General features: G+C 29.0%; 1 protein-coding gene across 3 annotated transcripts in view; it reads left to right on the forward strand.

Annotated features, from left to right (window-relative positions):
* LOC129920630 (polypeptide N-acetylgalactosaminyltransferase 5) overlaps window positions 1–18,861 on the forward strand; it is a 66,978-nt gene extending 48,117 nt beyond the window's left edge. For 2 of the 3 annotated variants that reach the window (XM_056002070.1, XM_056002050.1), the window contains exons 8-12: window positions 1,439–1,616; window positions 1,836–2,016; window positions 8,492–8,631; window positions 12,919–13,152; window positions 13,212–18,855. In XM_056002070.1, coding sequence (XP_055858045.1) covers window positions 1,439–1,616; window positions 1,836–2,016; window positions 8,492–8,631; window positions 12,919–13,152; window positions 13,212–13,358 — 880 coding nt within the window. In that variant the 3' untranslated portion in view covers window positions 13,359–18,855. Of the gene's footprint in view, window positions 1–1,438; window positions 1,617–1,835; window positions 2,017–4,735; window positions 4,917–8,491; window positions 8,632–12,918; window positions 13,153–13,211 lie in introns of all 3 variants that reach the window. The other variant, XM_056002060.1, reaches the window with a different exon arrangement.
* Window positions 18,862–20,213: the final 1,352 nt, after the last annotated feature.

Genomic DNA, 20,213 nt, shown 5'->3' on the forward strand with positions numbered 1-20,213 from the left:
AGTGTTTAATGCTAAAATCGTTCACAAATGAACACAAAATTCTACAAAATATAAAACTTTTAAAATAAAAAACATACCATTAAACTACGTTCTTACCAAATACTCAACTTCTTCCAATTCTATAATTATAATAATCAGATAGTTTACATACATTTTCAATTAAATGCGCGATAGTGTAGAACGTACTTGCGCTTATGGTATAGTTGCTTAGAATATTAATGTTTTTTAAAGCATTCGCAAAATAATAATTTTACTATACATATTTTGATTTTTTAAGACATTTTAATAAAACGGATACTAAGGTGCTTTTTATAAAATTTTTTAATTAGCTCAGTCTTTTAGGAGAAGATCAGAAACTAAGAAAAAGATTCTAAGAAAGGTTCCGTTAATAACTGGTCTTGCTCTATTTATAGACCAAAAACTCAATACTTTTTTCTCAAATTTCAGAACAAATAAAACAAAAATAGCAAACCATTGTAAACAAAATTCTAGCATTTGGTAGTTTTTCTTTTAAATTTTAACTACACTTTTATAAAGAGTTAAGATTTGGTTTTGCCTCTCTGACGTACGTCAGCCTCGCACTTAACTTAGCTTCCGAAAGCATCCACAAGTTTTCTCTTCTCGATTTCAAGTTAGAATTCACACTATGATGGTAACATTAATGATTAAGGACTGATTTTTTTAAGAATAGCTATAATTCATTCTTGAAGAATTACCCAACCAAATCAAAAGTTTGTGAGATATATGAAAAAATGCCATTTTCCCCCAACTTGCGAGACAAAAACGGCTTTAACTAACTCCCGGAATTCGTTTGTATATAATTTTTTTTTAGATAATTTTATTTTGAGTATACAAATGTCTGTGGTCTGTTCTTGGTCATTTTTGGTTAAAATGAGTAAAAATAGAGCTATTAAATAAAAACAATACTTACCTCTTTTCCAAGATGGCGGTTGCTCCCGATATCCTTTCATCCCAACAAATTGATTTTAATGATAAGGACATTAACCTGGACACATTCCGTGAAAATAATTTTGACCAGCAAAAATGCGATTTCATGACCAGATTTTGCCTAATTTGCCTGGGCTAAATAGGACGGAAGTTTTAGTTTTGACTATTGGACATTTTTTTAAATGATCCCTTGTACTGCCGATTGGGGTACAAAGTGTGCTTGATGGTTCTGTGCATTACTAATGGTTGAACCATGTACCTAGCAGTCCAGATTTAATACGCCACATGCTTCTGGATGCTTCCGCACGACTGTGGGAGACCAATTGATAACAACTTAAATTTAAAAGTAACTTTGTAGTCCCTAGTAAAGTCATTCCAAAAATAACTTATAATAAATACATATATATTGCTTGTATTGGCAATGAAAATATTTTAAATATCAGTAAATACAAAAACAAGTTAACAATTTAACTAATCTAATCTCTTTCAGGTATCGAGTTCCTCAACGTGAAATGGAGCGACGCAATAATGACAGAACAGCTCCACTTCGAACGCCCACCATGGCTGGTGGTCTCTTCTCAATAGACAAACAATATTTCTATGAAATTGGTTCATACGACGAGGGTATGGATATTTGGGGTGGTGAAAATCTTGAAATGTCCTTCAGAGTGAGTATGGCATTATTATGTAGCCTCAAATACATAAAAAGTATTATTACAAAGGAAGAGGAGCATAAATTTATTATTTCCATCAATCAAAGCTCCTTTTTATATTATATATTTTAAAAATTATTATTTGTTTGTAAATTCATTTATTGTTTCGATTTTTTTTTTATATCCAACCTTTTGAGAAAAAAAGTTAAATTTTATTTTATTAAATCAATCTAGATATGGCAATGTGGTGGAATTTTAGAAATAATTCCTTGTTCGCATGTGGGACATGTATTCCGTGATAAATCACCGTACACATTCCCAGGTGGTGTTGCGAAAATCGTTTTGCATAATGCCGCCCGAGTGGCTGAAGTATGGTTGGACGAATGGAGAGATTTTTACTATGCAATGAGCACAGGTTCGCAAAAAAATAAAAAAAAAAAAACAAAACAAATCAAAAATAGTAACGTACTATTTATTAATTAAATTACTACACAAAACAATTTTTTAAAGAAAAACGTTTTCTACTTCTCTCTTAACATTGAATTTTGTGCTCATCCAATTTGACGATTTTTTTTTTTGCGTTTAAAGTTGAAAACAAATTTTAGTTTTATTGTTTTTCATTGTGATTAACCAAGTTTTATTAATTTTTTAGATTTATCAATTAATCAATTTTTTGTTTCAGTGATTATTTTTTTTTGTTTATCATTACTAATTGAGTTTTAAGTTTGTTAAGTTGATTAACATTTTTTTGGTGTATAACATTATATTATTCAAGCTAATCTGAGGGGATTTAATATTCGAACTATGAAGCAGAGTTTATTTGCTTATTCAAAATAATTTAATACATAGGGTAGGATGGTATAAGAGTGCGCGGTTGATAAGAGTGCGCAAGGCCATTTTCTACAGTTTGAAAGGGAATATAAGACTGAATGCACTTATTTTGGAAAGATCTAAATGAGTTTGATCTGCTGTCAAAATTTCATGCAAATGTGTTTGTAAACAGAGGTGATAGTTAAGTTTAAGTTTTTTAGCACTTTTTTTTCCAATTTTTCTTGCCAAACAAATTAAATTTTCCGCTTAACAACAAAAAATAACAATAAACAAATTATGGGACATTAAAAAGTCGACAAAAAGAAACATTTGAGGAACACGTAAGACTGGTCATAAAGTGCATTGTGAAATATATATATATTCTTCGATTACATGTCTGAGCGTGTAAGAGTGCGCACCATGATGATGTATAAGAGTGCGCGGGTTATAAGAGCAGTAAATGCTATCCAAGGCTTCAAAATAACTGGCATTTGTCCATATACCAGCAAACAGCAGCTAGAAAAAGCAATTCCAACCAAAAAGAAACCAAATAAAAGTTTTACAAAAAACAAGCGGATGAGAGTAACTAGGAAATATTGAAATTTTCTCGGAACCATTAATGGAAGACTAAATTGATTGTTCCTCGTGCAAGGAGTGATGGGTTGAAAAATACTCTGTTTATTTAAAGATAGGCAATTTTATTTGCGACTTTTGTGCGAACTTACACCTGTGCGCAGCTGCGCACTCTTACAAACTAAGCCGCGCACTCTTACACAATAGAATGTATAAGAGTGCGCAAATTTCCTAATGTGGTATTTCGTTTATAACTTTTGAATTAATACATTTTTGTAACCAGTTTTAAGTTTTTTTCGTTGCTTTGATTATAAACTAAAAACTATATATAAAAAAAGTAGTTAAATTCTTTTTGTTATTGTTTTATTTGGTATTTTGTCTAAAATGCGCACTCTTATACCACCTTACCCTACGTTTCAAAAAAAAAAAAAAATAACAACTCTCCGAAACAATATGAAATGCCATATCTACTTACTAAAAAGAAAATTCACCTATTGCTACAGTAAGATTGCTTCACTTGATGTTCTATTATTTTTAATTTATTTATTTCTTCCTTGTTGTGTGGTTTTTTGCAAAGATACATTCTGATAATACTTAAAAAACAGTTTGTTTATTTTTAAATTTCGCTTGAAAAGCAGGCAGCTGAAGCGTGTATGAAGTTCCAACAAACTTAAAGAGATTGGGTTCTATGCGAAACAACATACTTTAATTAGTAGCATCACTTCAAAGAAGGTGATTTGTATGTTGAATACCATCCTCTTGAAAGAAGGCGCAGAATAAGAGGCTTTTGTTTTTTTTTTTTAATTCCCACGCCTCTTCCCCCCCCCCCAGATACCGCACGTTAATGGGTATCTGTGCCAAATGCTTCAAAATTAAAGGTTGAGAACGATTCAATAGCATGAAACGTATGTTGCTTTTGATTTCAAGCTACCGGGCGCCCGGTCTAATATTGCTGAAGACCTTTGAAGCTCAAATGGGAAGTCCTACCTCCCACTCGTTATATTCTTAAATATTGCCTACTCAATTTTTACTTGTTGGGCTTTGATGACATATGTCCTGTATCAGCAGTTCCTCTTACATGAAGGGCCCTATTATGACCCGCGATTCCAATTATTTGGCAGCACTCTTATAATGGTATTGCGATTAGAAAACTATCACGTTTACCTCATAATGCAACCAAATTTGTTTAAACGATTCGCAACCCATAATAGGACTCGAAGACATATAAACAAAATTGGTTCAATCATGGGTATTCTCAAAAGATGTAAACTTTTGCTCTTAACGTGTTCCAGATCTCTGATAAATACTTTGAATGATTCATTTGAAACCATTTAAAAAACAGCGAGAACCTATACCAAATATGTAGTTAGTATAGCTTCCAACCTTTATTTATTGTTGTTTTAAATTCTTTTCCTTTTTAAGTTCTTTATCTTATGCAAAAAAAACCTATACCACAACGTTAATCATTTATCCTTCAATTCCTTTCCATGTAAACTGCATGTTTAATTGCATTTTCTAAACAAAAAAAGTATTCGTTTAACTAAAAATGTGTTTCTATTTGTTTTTATTTTCTTTATTTCTATGCAATTACACACCGGGACAACTTGTACTTTCCATTCAAAATTTTAATTAAAATTGCTAACACCTAACAAAATAAAATAAAAATAACTAAAAATATGTATCGCCAAAAAAATAAAACATATATCACTGCAAAAAACATTCAAATAAATGTTATTGTATGTGTGCAATAGATTTGGATGTGTGGCGGCTATCTAGAAATTATACCATGCTCACGAGTTGGTCATGTATTTAGAAAATCAACGCCATACACATTTCCTGGTGGTACAACGGAAATTGTTAATCACAATAATGCTCGTTTGGTTGAAGTGTGGCTGGACGATTGGAAAGAATTTTACTACAGTTTTTATCCAGGTTAACATTGTTAAAATAACAACAACAACAAAAAAAAAGTTTAAATGCACTACCGAGCAATTTATTTAGATATGTTATATAGTTGTAATTATTGTAAGTGACTAATAATTTAGGAGGTAGAGACTAAATAGTAAGTTATGCATTCAGTAAAAAAAATTTGAGCCGAGTCTTCAATAATGGTCAGAAAATGTAATAAAAGATAGAGTGCATAGCCGATCATACATGTACATATGAATAAGCATCTATCTCGCGCCCATTTAGGCTGAAATTGATTTGAATAGAAAATAAATAATTTAAAAAACAAAGACAAAACTTAAAATAAAAATGAATGAATTGTTAACCCTCTACCGCATGAATTAATGTTAGCGGACAACAAAAATTAAAAAATGCTTTACATGGGTTCTTTAGGATGTTTCAAAACGCTTTTCATTAAAAAAAAATATTTGTTTAGAAAATAAGTTTATAAGCCAAATTTGGCTTCGTATGGATTAAGTGGTTAGAAATTGTACCAATTTTATTTTTTCACTTTATGTAAAGAATACAAGAAACAATATTCAAAGATAAATATTTATCACTTAAAAACCAAAATAAAGTGAAATAAATACATTGTATGACAAAACGTTTAGAATTATTTCAAATATGGTTCATTTTAAGCCATGGAACCGAGAAAAGCAGTTTGTTTTTTCCCTTACATATGTATTTCTGGTTCACAGTTTTTCCAAAGTCGATGTAAGCCTTATTATAACATTTCCACCCACTCCCAGATCTTACAAAAACTAAAAAGCAATAAAATGATTGAAAAATATTACATGTGAGCCCCCCTCCCCCTAACAGTTTGTGGTAACGCCGATTTAAATGGGGTTAACATGAGAAAAATGTCTCTAAAAGCGAAGGGGCTCCATTTCTGAAGTAAAACATAGCTTCCAAGCAAAACAATAATGTAAAGGAACAAAATCTTCGAACCAAAAAATTTAACAAAGCCAAATATGGTATCCGTCCTTTTTGTCCTCCCAAGACCAGGCCAATAATTTTTTTTTTTTCAATAAAAATTGGTTCATAGCATACACAAATAGACAATTGATTAAATATATTTTTAATTCCACTTTACTTTCCAAAAATTCACAGTAATGAACACTTCAAGTATGAATATATTCAACACTTTCGATTTCAATGCAAACGACTGATCGACTCACCTGTGGTCATAAATTACACCATTTTTTGCTGTCGGACACACGAAAACGCTATCTCTATGGGTTCTTAGAAATTCAAAGAAGAGGATCGCATTGAATCTTGAACATTTTTTTTTTGTAACAAAGAAGAGAAAAAAGCATACAAACAGACAAAACCATATTTGGCTTCGTATGCAGTAGAGGGTTAAAAAAATTATTTTCAAAATCAAAATTTCGAAAACAATTTTATTAATTGATTTGCTTTTCTAAATATTAAGTTATTAAATACCTTTTCTATATGTAATATTCAATAATTTAGTTTTTGAAAAAAAAAAAAAAAATTTAAAGCAACAAAATCTAATTTTGTCTTAAATAATATAATAAAAAAGGTGATTTTTTATATAATTTACTCGTTTGAATTTGAGGAGTTTCTTTTTTAAATTCCCAGCAGAAGTTATTGTACTTGGTACGATTTTTGGATTTGAAAATTTCGATATACATATCTCGACGTTTTGATAAAAATGTTTATGTTAATTGATGAGTGTTTTTAAAGCTTTTATCATAAAAAAGATTGAGAATTTCGTATACACTAATTTTTTTCAAAAACAGCTCTATAGATTTCTGAATTTTAAAAACCTCATAAGTTGTATTTAAAATTATAAGTTCTTGTGTAACTGTTTTTGGTGGCTAATGTTATGTTCCTTAGGGTGCTGAAAACAAATCCGAAGTTGTCAAATGTCACAGATAGTATCCGACGGAAGCTTCGGCTTCGCGCGAATTCGACCAAAAAAACAACATTCGGCCAAACCTTCGGCTTCGGCCATTTTAGGCCGAAGTTTTGGCCGAAGCCGAAGAATCTGTTTATTATATCGAGCACCGTACAAGGCGCCGGAAAAAATTTCATTTTTTTTTAATTTTTGAATACCGAAGAAAAGATTGCAATTTTTTCTTCGGTAGGTATTCAAAAATTTCAAAACACATGTGTGCCATCATAAATAAATAAAAATAATATTTTTATCCAATTGGAAAGGAGAATTCTTGACATTTTTCAACCTTAGGCTTCGGCTTCGGCCGAAGATTTTCTTTCAGCCTTCGGTTGAAAATCGACCTTCACAGATTTCCCATTATGTGGTCTATGTACCAAAACATAAAATTACAAAATCCGATTCACTGGTTTCCACTGGTTCTCTATATTTGGTCACTGCTGTGGGTCCTAACGATTTAGAGCAGAAAAGAAAGCTAGAACAGCAAATGTTCTAGCGGTATCTTGCGATAGAAGTTTTTGTGTGTTCAATTTGTCTATAATATCAGGGGTCGAATTACGGCACACGATTACGATCATACGTTATCGTTTTGACTATTGCTCTCTCTATTTAATCAGATCCAAATGTCTTATGATAAAGTAATCAAACATGCTCTAGTGTTGTTTTTCTTTTGTAAAACCTGGCATGTATTAGTTTCCCGCTTCAAAAATTGATCGAAAAATAAAAATTATTAAAAAGAATACAGTCTTGTAAGGAGCCAGACTGGATGGACTTAAATTTTCAATGAGGAATATTCTTTCAAGAGCCAATTTTTCAATAGTCAGATAAACCTCAGATAGAGCTTATTGCTAGGAATATCTATATACGTTCGTTAACGAGTGGTTGCTATGTGTCCCTTTCGTTTTCTAATAATTAAATAGAGACAGAAATAGTCAAAACGATAACGTATGATCGTAATCGTATGCCGTAATTCGACCCCAGGGCTAAATATAAGCTTTCGAAAAGTATTTTTACTAAATGAATATTAAGAGATATTATGATTTCACATTAATAAGTCATATTGTACAAAATAAAATTAAGAAATAAACCTTTATTATTCAAGAAAATTAGTTATATAAATAAGTATAAAAATTGCTCGGTGCTGTATTTAAGTCTTTTATGGTGAATGTTATATTTTCTGTAGTGAAAACGCATGCGCAGTATTAAAATAATAACCCCAAACTTGTACTGTCCCAAACATTATTTCTGTTTTCGTTTACCATTTTTTTTAAGTTTATATAACACAATTCATTTGTATTTGAAAATAGTTTTGTTTATTTTTTATTTTTGTTTGGTATTTTTTTTTTGTATTGGTTTTGGTTATTAATCAATTAACTTCTGATCACCATGAGCACAAAAAACAATTGTTTTACACTATATATGTTATGTCCTTTTTTATTTCAATTTTCACATATTTTTTTATTTTTTTTTTTTTTGTTTAAAAAAAAAAACAAAACATCATTTACACAAAACAAAACACGTTTATTCACTTTATTTGTGCATGTTGTAAAAAAGTTAATGTTTTTTGTATTTGATTTGTTCTTATAATATTTTAATCTGTTTAAAATTATTATTTTATTTTTTTTTAAATAAATATTATTAGGCGCTAGAAAAGCTTCAGCTGGTGATGTAAGCGAAAGAAAAGCCCTACGTGAACGACTGAAGTGTAAGAGCTTTAAATGGTATTTGGAACACGTTTATCCAGAAAGTTTAATGCCACTGGATTACTACTATTTAGGAGAGGTAATTATTTGAATAACCCATTTCTCATTATTTTAATTTTAATAAGGATCAAGATATACACTTTCCGCAATATTTAAGGTTTAGTGAATTTATGGGGGAAATCCAAAGAAGTTTTTAAGTGGTACGTCGTATGCAAAAAAAGCTTAATCTCTCTTTTCTCACTGTTCCATACATTTTCTTAACTTATCTCATTTTCTTGATATTAAGGCTTGGCCACACCGAAGGGTACAGGCGGTAGCGGTACGGGTAATTGTATGAAAAAAATTCCACATCTGAACGTTGATGTGTCAGTTTGGAATTTTTTTCATACAAGTACCCTCACCGCTACCCGTACCGCTACCGCATACCCTCCAGTGTGGCCAAGCCTTAAAGAGTTCTCAAAAAAATGAAAATGAAAAGCACCATACCGAAATCCAATTTAATATGTAGTCTGGCTAAATTTTATAGTTGAATTTCCCACAGTTGAGTAGGCACAGATCAGAAAAAATTTCTACCTCGTGCAACCTTCTAAAAGATCAAATGTCAGATTTCACGGTACAGCTAATCAAAGCACAGATCACCAAAAGAAACAATTTATCAGAAAATCAAAAACTGTCAGAGAATGTCCCTTCATAACAAAAGTGGTTGTCTGTAAAGTCGATAATATAAGATAATAAATTTTATAGTCAAGTTTCTAAGCTAAAGATAACATATTTATACCTATATGTTTTGTAGAAAAACGGAATAACTTTTTTAATACTATCATAATTTAGGTACAAGAAAAAGCTAAAAAAAATACTCTTTTTCCTTTCTCGTTATATTATTTTTTTTAATTTGAAAATCTTACAAAAAAAATTATACCATTTAAAAGTTTCTTCTTAAGAATAAAACCATTTTAAAATTTTTACAATGCGCAAAAAGTATTAAAATAATTTATTAAAAACAATCATTTCTAATGAAAAAAATTAAAAAATCACTTCCATCACCCAAAAATCTATTTGCTTTATATATAAACCTATAACAAATTGTATACCATATAAGAGCCTATTATTTCAGCTCAAAATGTTTAAAACGACCATGTCCGTTCGACATCTACAAAAAGAGCTAGAACTTTTTGAACACAATCAGTTTCCATCAAAAAAAAGCAAAAATATCAATCTTTTTTTATCTTCTCACGCCATTAAATTACTTTTTTTCTTTAACAATCTATTTTTAAATATTCCTTCCTACGTGACCTTTTTAATAAAATAAATTATACTAGGGTTTGTGGGCTATAGGTCTTTTCTTGAGTTAGTTCTTTTTTCAATCAGTCGACGTTTCGGGTATGGATATACCCTTCTTCAGAACTCTATTTAAATAAAAAGTCGTAAATATATAAAACCAAACTAAAATATCCATACTTACAATATTAAAAATTTTTTAACCTCTTAAGGTTTAACAAAAGTGGTTTGTCAAAAACTGTTTAGCTTTTTGTATCAATGATATTTTAAAATTCAATAATAGAATATCTTGAAAAAGACGTTTCACATTATTGAAATTTCAAAACAAATCAAATTAAAAATTTCTATTTGATAAGAAATTCAAAAATTTGATAAGAAAACAAAAACAAATCCTATCTAAAAATTCAAGTTAAAATTGTTGATAAAATCTAATATAACATATTTCTTTGGACAAACTGACTATAAATATTGCTAAGTCCCTCACAATCTGATCTCCTATTAACAGTATTATTTGTATCTAAAATATGTAATATTTCTAGCAACATTCTTTTACTATAGTGTTTCTCTGTTTGTAAAATGTCTACGTTATTAAAATCTGGCCTATGTCCTTCATCTATACAATGTAAAGCTAAAGCTGTTTTTTGAGAATGTCCACTATGTATATCTGATCTATGTCCGGCAATTCTATTCTTAAGTTTCTGCATTGAAGTACCTACATAAACTGAAGGACAGTGGTTTGTTCCATCACCTAAGCATATTATTTTATATATGTACAATGTCTGATTTTTCGTTTTTGGAGAATTCACCTTTTAAAGGAGAATGGGCATTTTGGACGTTGAGCGGCCATCAATAAAATTGGTATCAAATGAAAGATTTATAGCCCAGGAAAAACTTTTACTATGGAAGTTTCGCTGTATTGCGTTAAGAATGCAAAATAATGCAGTATTAGTATTGTTAATGCATTGTTCAATGTATGAAGGAAAAACTGATTTATATTTTTATATGGAATATAAAATATGATGCTCTGTCATTTTCCCTGAGCATGAAGACATTAATCTTGAAAATCCGACCAATAGAACTCATAATATAAGATTTTTAAGACAACCATTTCAGGTTCGAAAGTTTTCAAACAATTCAAAGTAACAAACAATTGAACAACAAAACTCTAAAAATAGGCTTGAATTTGTTGTTTTAAAATGCTTTTAGTTTGGGTTCTAGTGGTTGGATATTCAAGATAAAGGTCTTCAGACTCAGGGAAAATGACAGAAAATAATATTTTGCACTTAAAATACACAATTGAGTTATAACATTGAGACATATATAAAGTGTTAAATGCAAAAATGCATTTTATCCGTTATTGAAATACGTCACAGGGATAAAACTTCTGCACAGTATATGTAAACCTTAATTACATCAAAAAATAACAAATTCATTCCTGGCCGCGTAACGTCCACGTTTCATACAAACTTGCCCATTCTCCTTTGAAAACAAAGAAGTTCTTAATGTAATTTTTGAATTTCTTATCAAATAGAAATTTTTAATTTGATTGTTTTGAAATTTCAATAATGTGAAACGTCTTTTTCAAGATATTCTATTATTGAATTTTAAAATATCATTGATACAAAAAGCTAAACAGTTTTTGACAAACCACTTTTGTTAAACCTTAAGAGGTTAAAAAAATTTTAATATTGTAAGTATATTTAAGATTTTTTATTTAAATAGAGTCCTGAAGAAGGGTATATCTATACCCGAAACGTCGACTGCTTGAAAAAAGAACTAACTCAAGAAAAGACCTATAGCCCACAAACCCTAGTATAATTTAATCTATTTTTAATTATAAATCATAAAAAAGCTTTTTATTTCACCTTTCATATGACGCTTCAATCATATTTTTATGATGCCTACAAAAAAGTTAAAATTTTTTAAAGCCAACCATGTCGAAATTTCAAACTGAGAATACGGTACTTCCCACACTAGTGGCTGGTCATGGACAACAGATCTGCACAGGTGTTTGAAAAGTATTTCTGAAGTTTTTTAATTTTACATTGTGTAGCGTGTAGTGAATGTACCGTTATGTGTGATATATCAAATGAAAGGTAATATTATCAGCATGCTCTATAAAGTTAAAGTAAATTTTAATCTGTTCTAGGTCTTTATTTTACCGTTATATAAAAATACAAAATTGATTGAAATTTTGCACGGTTAAAAACTGTCAAAAAACTTGGGACGAAAAAACTTGTTTTTCCCGTCATTCGGTCAAAAATCAATTTAAATTTGCGCATGCATGCGCAAGGTTATAGACTACATGTTTTATAAGTTTAAGAATTTTTGAACGCTACGAAAAATTTTAAAAATAGAAACTCACCCAAAAATACCCCAAAATAAGTAGTTGTTTTTCAAAAATTCATATTTCGAAACGCAGAGACTTAAAAAAAATCCGTTTTAGAGGCCTAACTTTTTTTTTTTATTATCTTTCGAATGGCGTTTTTCAAATTGTCAAAAATCTACTTTGTCAAAGGTCTACCTCATATTTTGATTTTAGAAAACCATTTATTGGTTTTTGAAATTTTTTAGAATTTTTTAGAGCCTTGCAATAAATTTATCTATCGATAGCCAATTTTTGGCAGTTTTATTTTACCCCTATTTACCCTGTTAAATGACGGAATTTTTAAAAATCCTTCATTTGTATTCAACTTTAGGTTATTATCTTTCTAATAAGCTATAAAAGATATTTATATCTCCAATAGTTTATTTTTAATTAAATTTTTTGCCGCACTGCGCCTTCGATTAAATTAAATTTTTGCCATGACTTTGAAAAATGTTTTAAGATTATTTCACCTGGACCGGATAGTTAATAAGATACTCACAGTTTTAATCAAAATTTATTCATTCTTTAACATCTTCACTGTCCAAAGAATCATATTTGATTCATGAATCGCATATGATTCAAAATAATTCCTAAACGAAAACTATTCTACGTCCTCATACTAATTTGTAGAAAATTCTCTTTACGACCAAATAATTTTATAAGAAAAGAAAGGGTCAATATCACGTCCAAAAAAATAAAAATGAGTAATTTTCCTAACAGATTCGCAATGCTGAAACTGAAACCTGTCTTGATACGATGGGTCGTAAGTACAATGAAAATATCGGTATAAGTTACTGCCATGGATTGGGTGGAAATCAAGTGTTTGCCTACACAAAACGTCAACAATTGATGTCCGATGATCTTTGCCTAGATGCATCTAGTGCCACTGGACCAGTGAAAATGATCCGATGCCACAATATGGGAGGCAATCAAGAATGGGTCTACGATGAAGATGTAAGTTTCTCTGGCATTCAATTCAACACAATTGTTTTTTAACAAATTTAAATTTTCAGGACAAGTCAATTCGACACTCGAATACAGGTAATTGCTTGCAGCGAGCACCTCGTAGTGATGCCAGCACACCACTATTACGACCTTGTGATTACTCAAAAGGCCAACAATGGCTGATGGAATCCAAATTTAAATGGCAAGCCCATTAAAAAAAAACACACAAAAAACAAGAACTAGGATGAGTTTAGAATTTTTAAATTAACTTTTTTTTGTTTAATTTGTTTTTGTTTATTTTATTATTTTTTTCTTTATTTAGTAAATATAAATACTAATTTAATATGTTTTTTTACTAAAAAAAAAAAAAACAAACTCATCATCAGTCGAATCAGAATTGTAATTAAGTCTTCCTAAAACATAAAAAAAAAACATTTCCATTTATGTATGTATTAATCGAACTTCGGATGTTATAACAAAATTAGTTTTAAAAAAGCTGTAAAAAAAACGATTTTTGTTTTAATCTTATATTTACTTGTGTCATAACTCAATTCGCATTTTATTTCGATTTTATTAAACAAAAAAAAAACGTAATCCAAGTAATTTTGTTACTCTTAAAAGAACTTTAAAGAAAAGTTTTTCTCTTTTTTTTTTAATTTTATATAAAATATATGGTTGTATTGTACAGTAACAATAGCGTGAATTCCACTTTTGAAAGAGGAAAATGAGAAAGTATGTGTATGTGTAATCGACAAAAATTAAATGAAACAAGATTTTGAAAAACATAAACAAAATGAACTAACGATTCTCCGAAAAGTAATATGGTAAGCTCCTAAATGACCAGCAAGATGAGATTCCTTTAGGTATAATAAATCAATTCAAACTTGATCTTAAGAGCAATTCAATTAAAGTTCGTTTCTTAAATTAATCCGCTTTGGTTTTATGTGAAAGATTAATTTGTCAATTTTTGTCATTTAATAAAATTAATTTTTCAAGTATGTAATAAAATTCATTAGAACTTTTGAAGTCTCATAGGTCTCCTATTTGAATTTAAGAAAAACTCAGTAACCCTCTGGATTTAATAATGCTGTTCTTAATCGAATCGAAAAGTTTAAATGCATTAACCATATCCAGTCACATAGTTAAAATCAACCCAATAAAAAATAAGATTGAATCAGTTTTGAAATTTCATATTTGATAATGCCTTGCAGAAGAATTAAATTGTTTTTCATTGTCATCTTGCTGGTAAATAAAATTCATAACCAATATTACTTTTCATATCATGCTGAGAATCTAAATTTAACAATAATTAAAAAAAAAACATAAATATTATTAAATCGCATATCATTATAATATATAATATTTTTTAAATGTACAATTTAAATTAAATTTGGTGCAATCTACAAGTAAAATAAAAACAATAAAAAGCGAATAGTGTAAATATATTATATTATATAGATGTTATAAGTAAAGTAGATTTTAAATCAAATCAAGTGAATGTGTGAGCATTTTAATTTTTTTTTTTTTATACATAAGCATAGTTTTATTAGATCTTTAAAAATCATATACGCTTTAAAAATCAAGCAAATAATTTGTTTAGACTGTCATTTTTTATCCCTGTCATGAAAAAAAAAACAATAGATCAGCCAAAATTGTACATATATAATTCTCTACAAACATCACTCAAGTTTGGACTCCGTTGCTCGTCAAATATTCTAATATTCTAAATTGCATCTCCTTGCATTCAGTCCCACTACACGACGGACACATTAAGAAAAGAGCAGCAGTAGGAAGCAGTTTTGTTTTCTTTCACTGTTCGCTTCTTAAGTTGTTGTAAGCGACCTGTGCAACAGCGCCTGTTTTAACTATAGACTGAATAAGATAATTTCCCAAATGATCTCATTTCAAAAGTCAAATCGTATAGGAAATTGGCATTCGAAATTTGATAATTTTCGAAATTACCGTTTATTAAAACAGACTATCACTACCCAATTGACGTTAGGAATATGTGAATTTAAATTGGCATTAGACATTATCACTATATGAGGCACATTTAGATAAGAAATATGGCTATCATTGACTTATGAAAAGAAAGAGAAAAATCTGATTAAGTGTAGTAGGCATTCTGATGCCCAAAGTTATACCATAACACTCACCGTGTTAAGTCCTTCTTAAAGATGAAGATAAACATAGACTGATAGTCTAGATAGTCTTCTATCTGATTAAGAATAAGGCTTTCAGTCCAGCTTCGCATACATATGAACTAGCTTTACCATACTTCCACCAAAACTTATATGACTATAGTTTTACGCCAAGCGTCCGAAAGCATACAGAAGTCTTCTAAAAGTGTTTCATTGGGCACGTTCAGAAAGCGTTAGGGACCTAATATTTGGTCAACGTCATTTTCTGAACGGACGAGTAAATCGAGTTAGGTAGATTTTTCTTGTCTAACTTTCCAATAAAATTTCCTAAATTGGAAAGATTGTATTTGATAGCTAACCAATCAGAAAGCCGAAATTTACCTAAATATTTAGTTTCTATACCTGCCCATTAGGGTGTCCGTTATTTCCCAAAGTTATGTTTTCGGGGGAGACACCCCCCAGATCGAAAGCTTAGGACCTAAATAAGGAGAATTTAGGAAAAAAAATTTTTAGAGGTCATTAACCCGTGGAGATCCCAAACGGACCAAGCTTATTTAAGAGGATAGTTAAAAATAAAAAAAATTAATAAACTAAGAACCACAAATAAATAGAGATGAATTAAATAGCTAAAACACAAGCCATACGACTTGGTGGTAGCACCTTAAAGTAGTTGTTCTGTTCAAATGTAACAATAGCTTTTTGGTTGTTTTCGAAAGACAATTAAATAATCATCTGATTTGTGAATTGTGGATCGGATTGCTCAACGAAAGCCAAAGTTGAAATATTTTATATTCAATATTATTTCCTGTTGCACGAAAATGACTGTTATATTATATATTTGAACTTCAGGCTTAATTTCTTGTTGCAATCGCAAATTAATTTTGATTTTATTTTATTTACCAACTGAAATATAAAATTTAAGAACTCAATGAAATGTTTCATTGGATTTCTGAATGAGTGTACTCCGAGTGAAATTTTTGAATTATGAAAGAAAAATAAATATTTCAAAGCTACATTCAAAGCGAAATTGTAGAGCGGCTGTTCTTCAATTGCAGTACCTAAATTTTTTTTGTGATAAGAAAAATCAATCAACAATGTGAAGCAGTATTTCAGTCAAATAAAGGTTGCAGACCGATAATGCATCCTTGTGGATGAATACTTGCAGTTTTCATAAAATGCTAAGGGTAAACAATAGTTTAAGTATAAATTGGATCTACTCTTCTATTTTAATGAATGATTCAAATTTCTCTTTTTCAAAAATGCACTGGAAATGAAACCACCGAGGCACTTTTTCAGCACGAGGTACAGGGGTGAGATTCTGTTTGTTTGCTGTTTGCTTCATATAACTTGAAAAATGAAAACATTTGTTCTGAATTCCTCGCAAATTTTCTTTCGTTTTTCAAAAACCAATGATCGTTGTCGTTTCGATTTTATAGAATCTGGCCCCATCTGCTTCACTCAGAGAGACGGTTCCAATGATAAATGCAAAGTCTTATTTAATTGAACTCTTTTACTGATTAATTATTCCTATCGTGACCTTTCTTGAATCAATAAATCCAAGCCCACTTAAAATTGATTTTATTTTTTATTGATGATTTTTACATTCCAAGGATTGGTTGTTTGTTTTAAGCTCGGTTTGTTATTTATCACTGATCTTTCTTAGTAGGAAACGACACGGTGTTAGTTCTAAGAGAAGTAAATCCCTAAAAAAATAAATCAAATTCAACTTTTTCGATCAACTCAACTTGTAAGATCAAAAATAAATTGATTTTTTTACCAATGGAAAAGGAACACAAATAAGTTTCCACCCTTAAATAATGAAACATTTAATGGACTTCGAATACTGAGGTTCTAATGAGTAGTGGAGTCTGGAGTGTATTCCTTATGGAACTCTTTTTATATTAAATTTGTAAAGAAGTTCAACAATGCGCAACATCCAAGTTGTACTTTCTTAACTTTTTAATAAATACTCCAATTCAAATTCATACAAAAACCTCGATAGAAAGCGGAAAGTATCTTAAATCAGTTTTAGACTTCATTCAATAAGAATCAATGAGAAATTTTCATCTTACGTCCAAAATTAAAAATTCTTCAAAAAATAAGAAATTATGTCAACAGAATATAATTTTTCTATACGTTTTTTTTTTTTTAATTATACATTTACAATTGTTAAAAACCTGAAAAGGCTAAGTTCACTCAATATGTTTTAACTCGTACAAATCTTTAAAAATATATACTTAAGATGGAATTTTTGAACAACAAAAAAGTACCTACTGTTACCAATCAGCTATTGAAAACACTTATTGCTTCCTAAAAATGTCTTGTTTTGATCTGGAAAATATTGAAAATGTTTTAATATACTTTACTTTTCTGTCGAGAGATATTTATGGCTATCGATCGTTGACCAATTTCCATAATATTAACAAAACAAAAATAATGACCGCATCCGTTCGGAATTCATGATAGGGTGTAACTGTGAAAAAAAATCGGAAATATCCATTTATCATCATTAGTTTATAAGAACTACAAACAAAACAAAAAATTACTGAACAAATAACATCAATAAAATCACACACAAAATTTATCTAGATAATTATGTAAATATGATTTAGTGAAGAAACGGACACCGATTCTAATTTATAGATTTGGTGTCTAGCACAAAAATTATGTAAGAAATTCAAAATGATGACAAAAATATTTTATAATTTAAATAAAAAATACATCGTTACACACTACTGTATATATACATAATATTAGTGTGTTTTGTGTAAAAAAAAAAGAATCTTAAACATTTTATAGGGTCCTACAAGATTTTTTTTTTATAATAAATAAGAAAATGTTTAAAATTAATAAAAAAAAAACTAAATCTGTGTGTATCTTCTTTTTTCTCATATTGACTACAACGTGTGAATGCGATAATTCTAAATTTAATTTTTTATTTTTATTTCAAATTTTAACAAAAAAGCAAACAGAAAGAAATCTATTAAACTTAATGTTAAAACACAACAAAAACTAACTGGAAACAAGAATAACAAAAAAAAAATGTAAAACCTCAGATATCCTTTGTATACTTTTTTACAGGCTTTTTGCATTTAAAGTGAATACAGTAGAGTATTAAGTACATGTTTAATAGTAACAAATATAAAACATATTATAAATAAATAAAAAAAGAAAATTAGATAAATAAATATTATTCGTAGGTAATTTGTAAAACAAACATAAGTATCTAGAGGTGATGGTGCAATTTATTTTCTTAATTTCAACATTCTGTCCTAAAGTTTTTTTTTGTTTTAATATAGAATACATTTTAAGTTGCTCGAGTAAAATATATACCTTAACAAATTAATTATGTAATTCAAAAATTATTTAAATTTTTTGATGAAATTAAACTATTTTTTACGAAATTTTACATTTACAATCCAACTCAAGTTCTTTATTCTTTTTAGTTAGATAAATAAATAAAATAACAGCAATAATAGAATTATTATTTTCATATATAAAAAAAAAATATTTATTACTTTTAAGTATAACAATTCATCAACATTCATTTAAAGTTGGAAGTCGATTTAAGTTCAATTGGTAAAATACAACAACAAAATTAAAAAAGAAAATCAAATTAATTATTATTATTGTGTCTATGATTATTATTATTATTACGAACAAGCTGTAAATGTTTCCATATACATACATACATACATATTTAATGTAATAATAAATTTAAAAAAAAAATGATTAATTGAAACAGTTTTGTTCTTTTGTTAATTCAAGGAAACTTAAATTGATCCAAGTACTCAAAAGGTAAGATTAGTTTCATGAAAAATTTTCGAAAAAAAAAGAAATTGAAGTGATCTAACAGCACATAATTTAGCCAGTTTTTGGTATTTTTGGTAAGTAGGTAGGAATGGCGGTCATAAGCTCCATTACTCTAACTAGAATCCTTGAAATATTAAGTAGCCCGATTTCTCAAAATACTATTTATATTTATAATATTGCACATTCTATAACAACCTCAAACGTTTCTTAAAATATCTCATATCTACTACTAGTGATTTTCGAGCTCCATTGAATAAGAAGAATTATACCGTTTTCGTTTGGTAATTTTATAATTTTACGGAACTACCCGATTCAGAACACTTTGAAATAATTTGTTTTTAAATTCTGGAGTTTGTGTATACGCAAGTTTTATTGTGTTCAACCAAAAACCTCAAAAACGTACTAGGTCCCGAGAAATGTATTTTTTTATTTACACAGTTTAATTTATTACAAAATATCATCAATAATTTCTATTTGAATATCTGCTTTACTTACAGATAGAAAGAACATTTTCAAGAATACACTTTGGTAAAGATGGGTCACTGTGGCGTATACGTAACATATTATTTTTTATAGAAAACCCCAACATCAGTTAAGTTGATCAAATACAAAATCCAATATGAGGCATTTTATTGTGAATGGGATTTCATTAAAAAAAATACAAAAAAACGAAAAAAACACTTGTTACTACTGCACTTGAACAACAAAAAAAACCATACAAACAATAGAAAATAAAACAAAACAAGAAGACGTAGGTTTCGAATTTCATAAATTCGATATGAAAAAAATCATTTTCGAAAACTTCTCAAACGTGACGAAGGCTTAGAATTTTCTAGAAGAAAATTTTCTCTGTAAGCCGTATTTAAACAAAATACAAGTAAGGTACCTACGCATAATTTTCTTAAGATATATAATTTCTTTATTTGAAATTCTTTTCCTAAAGCTATTCTATTAATCTAAAATTGAGAATAAAGGCATGGTTATTCGGCATGGTTATTCTTGAGTTTCACTGAATTGCAAGAACCGTCCCCATACGACGAGTTAAGTCATTCAAGCATGCCAACGTAAGTCAGTGGCTCTAATAGGAGTACTTATGTTTATATTCAAATATTATGG

Source organism: Episyrphus balteatus, chromosome 1, assembly GCF_945859705.1.
Source record: "Episyrphus balteatus chromosome 1, idEpiBalt1.1, whole genome shotgun sequence".
Classification (NCBI taxonomy): domain Eukaryota; kingdom Metazoa; phylum Arthropoda; class Insecta; order Diptera; family Syrphidae; genus Episyrphus; species Episyrphus balteatus.